The following is a 12,900-nucleotide window of genomic DNA, read 5'->3' on the forward strand; positions in this document are numbered from 1 at the left end:
TGCTTTGATCAGGTTTCTTTGGTGCGTCGCTAGTCTGGCCGACGTCTTTCGCTCCGTGATTTTGTTCATGAGTTTCTGCGTTCGACCTTTCTCCTTCGCCATCAAGGTCAATAGGTCTCCCACTTCCAGTAGGAGTGTCGTCCCCAATCTTTTCCTTCTGTCCGTTACTGGCAATCTATTCTACTTTCGTTCCCACATACGGCGCCAAATTGTGTGAGTAATTTTTCGATTACACTGCCCACCTTAGTACTCAGCTGGAGAACACTGGCAGAATAGATGACACCTGGCTAACTTGTAACAGAAAGAGAAGATTCCGGCGGTGGTTTATCCACCCGGGGGCACTCCGACGATCAAGTCAGTATATCTCTCAAAGATAATCAATAATGCTAAACTCAATGCTCAAAGCATAAAATTGCATACCTTAGACCCACGGGGGTGCCTCTCTTTTATAGTTACCTTAATCATAATCTCAATAGAAGCCTGACTTCTATGGATTCCTGTTCAGTACTTACTTTGGACACCTTCAGAGATAAAGATAAACTCCCTAAAAGCTTTATCATTTTCTTGACTAAGTCTCCTCTTTATTATAGGACTCTTGTCGTTTATCTTTTATCCGATTATTTCGGATTCCGATATCTTCGGAGATAACCTCGGCTTATCCGAGATCACCTCGGCGTTATGACCCTGACACGTGGCACCTCGGCTGACACGTCGAAGTCACCTTGCCACGTGTCGGTACTCAAAAATATATCCCCACAAAGACCATATCATAATGTCTCCTTACACACACACATATGTATATATAATATAAAATAATCTCAATTAGATGATTATTATGAAGTTTTTTCAATAGACAAAAGATACCTATTAAGATTAAGATCACATTTAGATATTTTCATTTCAAGACAATTAATATACAGTGCTGCTTCAGACCCCAGTGACGTGGCGCGCTGCCATTCGCTAAAAAAAAAATAATAATAAATTTTTTTTTGGGCCAATCACGCGCTGACACACATGACCCCCACTGACCCCCACCGGGGGTCTTAGGCATTTTTCATTAATATATTAAAATGATTTCCACTTCTTTATAATTACACTTCAAATTTTATTATTTAGCGTATATCTATTAAAAATTATGTTGTGTGATTTTTTTTTTAATTTATTGTTAAAGACAAAATATAAAGTGTATCTACAAAAAAAATTGATAGCCAAGACAACAGTTCCTATAAAAAAATTTAGATACATATTTTGAAATTCTAGGAAAGGCCAAACATAAACACATTCACTCAAGATATCTTCCATTTAATATATCAATTTATTGAAGATCATAGAGGAATATTATAAAAATCAAGCTAGGAGAAAATACATAGTTGTGAAATTATTCACTTTATTGAGGGTAATGAAGTTATTTATAATTGAAAACAAAGTATTTTATAAGCCATTGATTAAATTGATTTTAACCAAATTATAGTCATTTGCAACACAAAATTGAAATTTGAGGTTATATCATCATCATTATCTTTATTACTACAATTATCAATTATTATTTGTTTGAGTAATACTTAACAAATTAAAGTATATAATTTTTCTGTAAAATGATATGATATTTTATATATAATTTTATTTCAGGCCAAAGCACATATTATTTTGATTAATAATTCTAAAATTAACCTTCTTACATCATTCTTGATCAGATCAATGTTAAAGTAAAAAATAAATTATTTGGATATCGATTTATTGTCGCATATGATCAACCCCAAAGTAAATAAATAGTTAATAATTAATAATTCAAATCTTCTTATGCAATGTAAAACCAATAAATAAATATTAATAATAAATAAAATTAGGCCTTGTTTGGGAACATACTAATTTAGTAACTTTTTGGTTATTTGGTTAAAATATGAGCTAAAAAAAACTAGTATGTTTGGGATGACTTTTTGACTTTTTACGAAAAGATGTGCAAAAAGTAGAGAGAAAAGAGAATATTTGACTTTTTGGTATGGATTGTTGATTTTTTGACTTTTTTAATAACTTTTTGACTTTTTGACTAAATGGGAGGGTTCTGAACGAGGCCTTATGTTAGAATTAAAACCGGTTAAATGTTTGGGAAGGATGTTGGGGTTAAGGTATGTTTAGTATTTGCATTTTTACTGATTTTTGTAATTTTTTTTTTTGTTATCTTTGCTAAAAAAATTTAAAATTTATCAAAAAGTTTTACATTTTTTAGGTTTTGCAGGACTTAATTGTGTGTGTGTGTGTTTTTTTTTTGGGGGGGGGGGATGAAAAATAAAAATAAGAAGTTCGGTATGTTTGGCAACATTAAATAGTAGTTAAGAAATCACTAAAAATGTCAAAAATTGAAATAATTATATAAGAAAGTCAAAAAAATTTATTTCTCGCTATTTTTTACATATTTTTTTGTAAAAAAATAAAAAAATCATTTCAAACAAACTAAATTTTCTCATCTCATATTTTAACAAAAAAAATTATTAAAAAGTCAAACCAATCACTTTTTTTAAAACTCTCTCTTAAAATAATTTTTCAAAACATCTTTTAAAAAAAAGTCAAACCAAACAAATTTTTATACTTTTTATCTCAAAATATGTTTCTCAAATACAAACCAAGAAGGCCCTTATTTCCAAATCAACTACTAGATTAAAAAGAGTCACTTTTTTTTATTTTTTGTTTTTTTAATTTTTGCTTTTGTCTTTAGGTAACATTTTTTTATATTTAAAAAATATATATATTTTTAAGATCATTCTACACCATAATCCTAACAAGTAAAAAAATTGAAACAACTTTTTAAAAAAATTATTAAAAAAAAAAAACAATTGAAAAAACACGGTGCCCCAAAATATTCAAATAATCATATTTTTTAATTTATTGAAACTATTAGTGCTTGTTTGGCATGCACTAAAAAAATACAATTTTTTACATATATAAGTGTTTGGCATGTGCTAATGCTATTTTAGCACATCATCTTATTTGAGTCACAATTATCTTATTTGAGTCACATCATTTTTTATTTAAGTTACATCGACTTTTTATAACATTATTTCAAATTCAACTCATATTTTATATTTTATTTTATACAAAATCAAAAAATATACAAATTTAATACTTCCTAAATAATCCCATACATTTATTTTAATTACACCAATCAACGTGTATTAACTTCTTCTCTTTAAAAAAAAAATTAACTTTATTTAGAATATCACAGACCACAGTATTATTTTTGTAAAAACAATCCATAAGCATTATATTATAGCTGAGAGAGACAGACAGTACATAAATGGCGAAGATCTCTGAAAACTCTGTAGACAGTCTTCACGCTCTCGGGTGTACTACGTGATCTTTCTTACCAACACAAACCCACCTTCTATCTCTCTTCTCCAACTATATACACATACATACATACTCTGTGTTTAAATCGTCTCTATCTGTCCTGGGATCGCTTTATATTTCTATTTTCTTTGTTTCCTCACAGTAGAAACTGCCTTTTGGGACAGTTCGAAAACATAAGAAGAGCTCGGGACCGTTCATTCACTCTGAAAAACAAACCCAACGACAACTGCTTTGCTTTTCTTCTTCAACTACTCGAAGCTTCTCAATTTGAGGCAGACCCACTTTTGCAGAGACCGCTTTTGCCAGAGCAATTTGTGGATTATTTGTTGGTTTTCTGCGTTGAATCGATTGTTGCTTGATTTGTGGGTTTTTTTTGGTGCATGAGAAGAAGGGCTTGCATTAATTCTTGGATTTGATCAGCAAAATGCTCAGAAAGAAAAGTGATTCCCAGGTTCACAAAGCGCTTCAGAGACTCTGCCGCAATTACGGATGGTCTTATGGTGTTTTTTGGCGCTTTGATCCCACAAATTCCTTGTAAGTTTGGCATCATCTCTGTGTGTGTGTGTGTGTGTGTGTGTATCCATGTATATATGTGCATGTGTGTTTGTGTGATTTTTCTTTTTGGTTTTTTTGGTTTTTGGGTATGGTGGTTTGAAGAATTTTGAACTTGAATTGTTTATTTATGTTATTTTCTTGTGCTTTTTTCTTCCTACTCTTGCATGTCTGTTTATATATTCTCTTTCGTGTTTTTGAATTTTATGTCTTCTTCTTCTGATTCTTTTTCTTTTCATGGTCTACTAATACTAGTAACTTCTACAAGTGGCCTTAATATAGTTTTCTTTATGAGTTTCCATTTCTGTGATTTTGTTTGTCTTTGTTGTGACAATGGCATGGATGTCTAGGATTTTATCAGAACCATAGGATTTTATTATTTCTTTCTTTCTTTCTTCTTTTGTTTTTTCTTTTGTTTTTTGTCTCCTTTGTTTTTGTCATTCAGTTTTCTTTTGTTTTTGTGGGTTCCTTGGATTCATACAAGTGGGTTTAAGGAAAAAGCCTTGGGATTTTGGTTCCTTTTTGTTTTTGTCATTCACTGTCTTATTAGAGAATGAATGTTTGCAAATTTGCTAACTACAAAAATAAGGTTAAATGGGTTAGCAACAAAAAATAAAAATAAAAAATAAGAAAAAGGAAAAAAAAAGAATAAATCTAGTAGATTCCAGTCATTAAATGCATAAATACCCTGAGCCTTACGTCCCATTAGTCACAAATACGATATTTTGTGTGAGATCTAACCTTTTTCCTAGTTTCTCTGAAGTTCAATATATATTATGACTTTCAGCATTGTAGAGAATGCATTGGTCTCTGATTACTCCTGAAAGTATAAGAAAGCTGTCAATTTGTTGAGCTCCAGATTGCTTTATGTTGTATTTGGTTCGAGGATTTGGGTAGGGATTTGGAAAGCAAAAGGGGAGGGATTTGGAAAGCAAAAGAAAAAGGAAAAAGGAAAAAGGTAGGTGAAATGTGAATTAAATATAATTACATTTTACACCCCTTTTTCTTTTTCCTTCCCAAATCCGTAAACCAAACACAACCTTAGTTGTTCTAGGGATTTAGGTTTCTTTTAGATCGTGTTCATTCTTAATGGTTCAATGAAATGCTATGATCACCAGATTGTTGACTATGGAAGATGCTTACTATGAAGAGCATGTTGGGGTCATTATCGACGACATGCTTCTGCAAGTCCACGTCCTCGGCAATGGGTATGCACAATGAAGTTTATAGTTTTTCTTATGAAATTTATGAATTGTATAAAAATTTTCAGCTTCTCTAAAACTTTAATCTTAAAGACAATTTGTATCAATAATTGACACAGTAACAATCACAGAAAATAATGATGCCCATACACATCTGATGGTGGATCCCGATTCTGCTCCCCTCACATTGTTCCACTAGTATTTTCTGTGGTTTGGTTCTGTGTCTAGAATTATTGTAATTTGTATTCAGTGACGCGTCTAAACTGAAAGCAAACTTTTATGAGGCTGATGTTGTTATTATTTTGTTATTTAGAATTGTTGGCCAATCAGCTTTTACTAATACGCACCGATGGATGTTCTCTGATGCTGTAGTTTCTATTGATAATCATGATATGATCCAGGTATTGATGATGTTTCTACTTTAGAAATTTTGTTTACTACCCTTTTGACCATGATGAATTTGAACTACTTGTGTCTGGGAAACATTCGAGTCGATTACTATACTGTAGCTTCCATTTTTTCATTAATTAAACATCTTTTAAGTTAAAATAGCAATCATTTTTTTGTTGAACTTCACTATTATTTACTTAGGGAAATCAGTTGGTTAAACAGGACATTGGCAAGTTTTTGTCCACTTATTTGGAAGTTGGATTTTCATTTACAGGATATTTCCGAGATTCATCACCAATTTTCCTGTGGAATAGAGGTATCCTTATCCTTCTCTCAAGCATATCCAATTTGAAAAATATTAGCATGTGTACTATGATATGGTTGAGATTTAGATTTATTTTATATTTTTTGGTATATCGGAATACAAATACACCCAAAGTGGCAGACAACCCACATGCAGGCCAGGGGAGTCAATTGATTGTCATCATCTCAATACAAGGCATAAGCCATACCAATTGATTGTTTAATCTCATTTTGCAGACAGTTGTTCTAATCTCTGTGGAACCACGAGGGGTGGTACAGTTTGGATCTACCCAGAAGGTTAGCAATTGGTTCACCTGTGTGACATTTTTTTTCTTCTTCTTTATGCAATTCTTCCAGCATGTTTTGCACTTGTTTAAATTCTTGGTTTTTATTTTAACTTTAGTTTTTGAGTGAGACAGTTAAGACAATGTTACCCCTTGAACCATTTGAGCTATATGACTTCATCTTCATGACAAGCAATGCTACTGACAGGGATCACTAATTTCATTTTTTTTTTCAAATAGGAAACATAAAGACCCTCATTCTGCCCTTATTTTGTTTAGTGCTCTTTACATATCAATTGTTATGGGCTAAATGGTTTGTTTCAATGTATTATTTTCCTCCGAAATTATAATGAGAAAGACTATTGTTATTAGAATATAGACATGCCATTATAGCCGATATCTATGTGTTGTCGTACTATGTAAGGATGAGTAAATGTTCATAAGTTTTCGTGTTTCTAAAAAGTTTTCATCTCTAACATTGAAGAAGTTTAATGGAAGCCTCAATTTTGACGGCAGCATGGCTGTTCTCTGATTTTCAGCTATTGTTATCAGCGCTTTTATTCTCATGTTCAATACTAAGCATTTATATTCATCCTTAGCTTAATTGATTTATGGTAACCTCTCTGTTATACTTGAAATACATTGCCTTCTACATGAAAAATATGATATTTAGAGATTATGTAATAAAGAACCTGAGGATAGTCTCATCTCATCAAACTCATGTGGAGACCTCAATTTCAACTTGAGCTCATGTGCCAATTTCTTTAAATTTCATTTTTTTTTATTATTTTAATTTTGTGCATAATGCAATTTTAGTTTCGTTGACGGTACTGCTTCTTGCTGCTGCAGATTCCTGAGAGAATGGAATTTGTGGATCAGACAAAAAGATTGTTTCGAGAGATAGAAACTGGTGATATGGTTTTTTTACCAGACAACATCCGTTCATCTTCAAACAGTGAAATTTATGGTATGGGCGGAGGGTTGTTTGCTTCCTTAATATCATCTGGAAATTCCAATCCCGGGAATTTGAAACCTATTGATGATGCCAATTCTAAAAATTATGTGGGAACAACTAGTTCTTCAGCAGATCTTCCATGGTTATCCCCTTTCACTTCTGACCATGGAAGGACACACTCATCTCATCTTCAAAATCAGTTGCAAATGGCTACCACAGAAGCTCCACTAGTACAATCTATCACTTATTGCTCTGCTGCCCCGACACCTTGCATTAGTACATGGAGTAGTGGACAGTCAACTCTGACTTCATTTGAGCAGCAACTGCTATCTGAAACAAGGCTGCCGAGTTCTCAAAATGTGTCTCCATTTAATAATCTGGCTAATTCTGTGCAAAGTTCTGTCACAAATAAATTCAATTCTGGTGGAAACAAGAAACTTTTTAATGATTTTAGTGTCGAAAATGACCTGTTTGATGGTTTTGGAGTAGATTTCGAGTGTGGACAGGCAGAGGATTTTTTAAATGAGATTCTGATGCCAGTAGTGAGTGCTGGTCACCTGGATTTTATAACAGATACATCAGAACGCGTCTCAGAGCAGTGTGTTGGTTCCATGGTTGGTCCCCAAGAAAGGTTATTCTCCAAATTAGGACTTGAACAGTTTTCGAGTTCTAATTCCATGGCCAGCTCTAGTTTTGGGGATGAATTATCCTCAACAAGTAAAAGAAAAATGGGAAGCTGCTCAGTTAGCGATAATCAAGTGCATTTGACAAGCCTTCCCTGCTTTAGTGGGAACATGAACTCTTTGTGTCCTGTATATAATCTTGAACCAAAGAAAGCGGTCAACCCAAAATCATTAGTGGGTTCACGGATTGGCGACAGTTATAGCATCACTGGTGGAAGTAGCCTTGTTGTATCAAAACCTAAAAAGTCCAAGGAATCTGCAAAGGTTGGAAGAAAAAGGGCTAGACCAGGGTCTCGACCAAAGCCCAAGGACCGCATACAGATTGAAGAACGCATAGCGGAGTTGAGAAAACTCATTCCTAATGGTGTGAAGGTACTTGTTTTTCTTCATTACAGTGGCAAATAAATTGGGAATCTGGTGTGACCTTGTATCGATTTCTTGGTTTTGGTCCTTCAAACATGAAAATAGTGGGAACTGGAAACTTTTCGGTGTTTTTGGTGCTGTGTTGGTTAAGATTACTGCTTGAATTGTTGGCTAATGTCTCTAATCTGTTAATGTAACAGATGAGCATTGATTCTTTGTTGGCTCAAACCATCAAACACATGCTTTTCTTGCAAAGCGTGACAAAACATGCAGAAAAACTACAACAGGCTGATGAGCGAAAGGTAATACAGTGGTCTGCTTTGGCCGGTTGTATTTAGCTTTAACAATCAAGAAAGTTGTTTTCTCACAAGTTTTAACGATTGGTTCTTCTCCAATAGTAATAGCCTTGCATGATTGACCAGGAAACTGAATTGGCTCAGACAATGGTGGATCCGGTGGATGTTAAGGACCTTAGTCCCTCGGGCCAAAAGCTAATACAGGTATAGAAAGGAATGTATATATATATAGCCCTTTTCTTGCTGGAGAAATATATAAAATTACACAAAATTGGAACTGCTCAATATATTTTTACATTTTTTTGTTGCAGATGCTTTGTGAAGAAAATGGATTTTTTCTTGAGATAATTGATATAATTCAAGGTTTTGGCTTGACTATATTGAAGGGAGTGATGGAAATTCGTGAGAATAAGATATGGGCATGTTTCATTGTTGAGGCTGAGGTAAACATTGGATTAACAGATAGAGAAGAGAGGGAAAAAATAACAAATTTATGTTTCTTTTTTCTTAATATAAGAATCTCTCAGCTGATGATTTCTTTCAAAACTGATTTTAAATGTCTTACAGGCAAACAGGCACGTAATGAAACAAGAAATATACATGTCACTCCATAAGCTTCTATATCAGAAAGCCACAAGTGACATCAATGTTCTAAATGGAGGGACTACGCTATTCAACAATTACCATCAACATCTGTTGCCATTTGCGACTTCTCATCGGCTTGGCTGAGACACTTTTATGATCGAGCTTATTAATAAGACACGACAAAAGATCAATTTTAAAGACAAGACAAGAAGACCTTGGAAACGTGAAATGAGTATTATGTCCGGGATTTGGGGAGAACTTCTGAAAGAACTGCGAGTCATTTTTGAATACATGTGCAAAGTGTTCCCAGTTTAAAGCAAAAAAAAAAAAAAAATTAATGCGAGTGTGTCAACTGCAATAGGCTAAAACCATTCAATTGCAGTGGCCCATGTTTTTCTTTAGCTTCTGCTTTAACTTGTTCATAGTAGCTTTTATTTTTGGTAATTTGTTCATAGATTAGATTGAAGCTGATAAACAAGTAAAAGGCTAACTGCTAACCTCTGTTCTCTGGGCTTTCCTGTCCTCATTTCACTAATGCAATGATCATACTTGTGCCCTCCCTCCCTCTCTCTCTCTCTCTCTCTCTCTCTGTTGTGGATTTCTATAGTTCATATTTTGCAGGCAATAATTCATTATGAAGTGTGTTGTCTTTGTTTTTTGGGTGCTAAATTCCTCATGAGAGTAATTGTAAGAGTGTTGAACATCTGTGATCACTGTAATTAGAATATATCATTGGTGGTTTTGATCAACCAAAGATATGATATGATTGCTGACAAGAATTTATGTTTGAAAGAAAATATTCCCCCTCATCACATACTTAATCTGACCAACTAACTGAGTTAATGGTTTAGAACTGATTCTTTCTGGGAGTTGGTTTTCAACCACAACTTAGAGAATATTTTGCATCTGTTTTGTTGCTACAAAAATGAAAACAGAGCTATGTAGAAAGCCTGTTATGCTTTGCACTACTTTGTATTGGCCATTGCTCAAAAGTTTTTCCAACCTTTGCTTAATTTAATCCAATAACTAGACAGTTTTTTTTGTTAGGCAGTTAGATTTGTTAGTTTGTTAGTAAAGTTAGGGTGTGTTTGATTGGACGGACTGGAAAAGGGGAGATTAGAATCCATCGGACTTGAATCCTGGGACTGTGAATCCTCCGGACTATTTGGTCGGATTGGATATGTATCCTGTGTTTGTTTTTTCATGGGATTAGATGTCTGGATAGGACTATTTTCAGTGAATCCAACGTTTGGTTGGGCGGACTGGATAGGATAAATGAACAAAAGACTATTTTACCATTTTTTAATTGTTTACTATGTAATAGCAATATTAAACATATCTTTAATATTTTAATTATTTTTAGTAAACATTAAACATACTAATGGTTAAATTTTGTTTAAAGATATTTAAACATACTAATATTGATAAAAAAATTTGACTGGTATAGATTATTTTTATTTAAACAAATAAAAATTTATTGTTGAAATTAAACATACTAATGGTTAAATGTTTAAATTTTTATTTAAACAATTAACATTGAAATTATTTTGATGTACAGATTATGTTTAAACAATTAACAATTAACAATTAAATAAATGTTGATGTATAGATTATGTTTAAACAATTAACAAATGTTGATGTAATTAACAATTAACAAATGTAGATGTAATCAAATGTTGACGTATTAAAACATAATTTAATAGATGTTAAATAAATATACATGTTGATGTACAGATGTTGAAATAATTTAATAAACATGTTGATGTACAAATGTTTAAATGTTTAAATAAAACATAATTTAAATAAATGAAATTATTTATTGTTGAAATTAAACATTTAATTGTTTAAATAAAACATCTATTAAAACATCTATTAAATTTAAACAATGAAATTAAATAAAACATAAACAAAATTTTAAAATAAAACATCAATAAAATATCTATAAAAAATTATTTTAAAAAATTAAATAAATAAAACATTAATAAAAAGTTAAATAAAATTATTTTATTTTTAAATTGAGACATTTAAATTTTATTGAATTTTATTAAATATAATACATAATTAAATAGTAGAGGGTCAAAATGGTCATTTTCGCATATAATCCAAACAGTGATTAGTCCCCCACTTTCGGGAGCTTCTATTTACACCTACAACATCCACTCTCTACACATCTCTCCCCACTATACTTTTCCCACACCTCCTTTATTAAGTGTGTGTATTAAGAGTGTTTGGTGTGTGTATATAGAAGCTCCCCCCACTTTCTGTCCCACCCCCCAGGACAGGATAGTCCCCCATATGGGGGACATGGAGTCCGGCCGGACATAGAGTCCGCCGGACTAAAAAAAAATCAAACGATGGATAAGGTGCACTATTTGGATTACAATCCAAATAGTAGATATTCCCCCTCCTAATCCCCCAATCAAACACATACTATTTAAAAAGGCCACCGTCACCAACTTGCCTCAAGGGCCTTGGCCCAATAACTAGACAGTTTAGTTAAATGTTGTAGAATAGGTCTCATTGTGCTAGTTAATGACACTTGTTTGACATGCTGTTAATTTAGCCTCTCTTTGGGAAGATGAGTTGGGTTAGGTTTGAGACTATTTTAGATAAAAAAAAAATAAAATAGATTTTTTAATCAAATAAGACAAAACATTACATCTAATCCATAATCATTATATTTTTTCTCTCATAAAAAGTTAAAAAAATCAAAAAACTCTTTTCAAACGAGATTTTTTAATTTCAGGTTAAAAAAGTCAAAAAGTTAAAAAGTCAACCCACTTTTCAAACGAACCTTTAGTTGTGTTTTCATTTTATGTTTTAATTTTGAAAAAAAAAACCAAAAAAAAAAAAAACGCAACTTGTTTGACTGTTTTGTTGGAAATATCAAATATGTAAAAAAAATAAAATAAAATTCTAATTCTAATTATTTTGATATTAATTTTACCTTAACAACAGCTTTGTGAGTAATTAGCATAACCAACAAAACAAAATGGTAAAATAGTAGGTATGTGAAGCGTTACTATATTTTCAACAATGGAGATTAGCCAATCACAAAAGATGGTGCTTCATCTACTATTCAGCACAATTGCACTGGCTTGTGTCAAATGCAAGCTACAAATGAAATTCTAAAAATTTAAAAAAAATTAAAAAATCTACATTAATCTCCCCTAATATTTGAAAAAAATGCAATAAATCTTACAAGTTTAATATAATTATATTGCACTCTCTTAAAATTTTAATTGACATAACACTTTATTCCTTTTTCATAAAAAATTCTTTAAGATTATGACATTTTGCAGAATAAAATGCATGTCATCTTAAGTATAAATATTTCATGGCAAATTTGATTAAGATGCAAAAGTATACATTTGTTACGACATATTTTTGTATGTCGTAAATATATGAATCAATGGTTTACATAATGTGTATGTCATTATTGACAAAATATTAACAGCCTGCAAGAAAAAATGTTGTAGAATATACTAACTATGACATACATACGTTTGATGCATGCCGTAAGCATGAAGTTGTAAATAATTAATTATGTTGTAGTGATATGAATAAAAAAACGATGTTGTCAACTCTTTTACATTAAATATATTTTTATTTTATTTTATTGTATTTTTTTTTTTTGGTGTCATCTATATTAGTTTTAGTCTTTTTAGCCTTGCTAAACTAGAGGTGGGTATAATTATGTCAAAATTATAAAACTTATTGTATTTTTTTTTTATATCTTAAGAGAAGTTAACTTAATTTATCCAAAAGAAATGAACTCTAAGATGAACATCGAGATCTACATTTGCAAAATTGTTGTTTGTATTTGCCCAGTCACGTTGTGAACAAGAGGAGTCATGCCGGGTATTATCTAGTGGTTCTTTTTAGAGAGCTCACACTGTATTTTGATCGAATTTTAGCTCAATTGGAGGTGGTTGATGAGCT

At 31.9% G+C, this 12,900-nt stretch overlaps 1 protein-coding gene across 1 annotated transcript; it reads left to right on the forward strand.

The window, feature by feature from the left end:
* Positions 1-3,201: 3,201 nt before the first annotated feature.
* On the forward strand, positions 3,202-9,517 carry LOC114298751 (Serine/threonine-protein kinase WNK (With No Lysine)-like protein). Its single transcript, XM_028243360.2, has 10 exons — positions 3,202-3,879; positions 5,016-5,105; positions 5,413-5,500; positions 5,764-5,805; positions 6,030-6,089; positions 6,926-8,086; positions 8,278-8,379; positions 8,500-8,577; positions 8,685-8,816; positions 8,941-9,517. The coding sequence occupies exons 1-10, from the start codon at positions 3,770-3,772 to the stop codon at positions 9,100-9,102; spliced, it is 2,025 nt and encodes a 674-aa protein (XP_028099161.2). The 5' UTR covers positions 3,202-3,769; the 3' UTR covers positions 9,103-9,517.
* Positions 9,518-12,900: the final 3,383 nt, after the last annotated feature.

This window comes from Camellia sinensis, chromosome 13 (assembly GCF_055761805.1).
Source record: "Camellia sinensis isolate YWXY chromosome 13, ASM5576180v1, whole genome shotgun sequence".
NCBI lineage: Eukaryota > Viridiplantae > Streptophyta > Magnoliopsida > Ericales > Theaceae > Camellia > Camellia sinensis.

Excerpts from the sequence above, each read along its gene's own strand:
- LOC114298751 (XM_028243360.2), top strand. The coding sequence starts at position 3,770 with ATGCTCAGAAAGAAAAGTGATTCCCAGGTTCACAAAGCGCTTCAGAGA. Across the intron at positions 5,106-5,412 it reads GTCCACGTCCTCGGCAATGG|AATTGTTGGCCAATCAGCTT; the intron begins GTATGCACAATG and ends TTTGTTATTTAG. Across the intron at positions 8,578-8,684 it reads CGGGCCAAAAGCTAATACAG|ATGCTTTGTGAAGAAAATGG; the intron begins GTATAGAAAGGA and ends TTTTTGTTGCAG.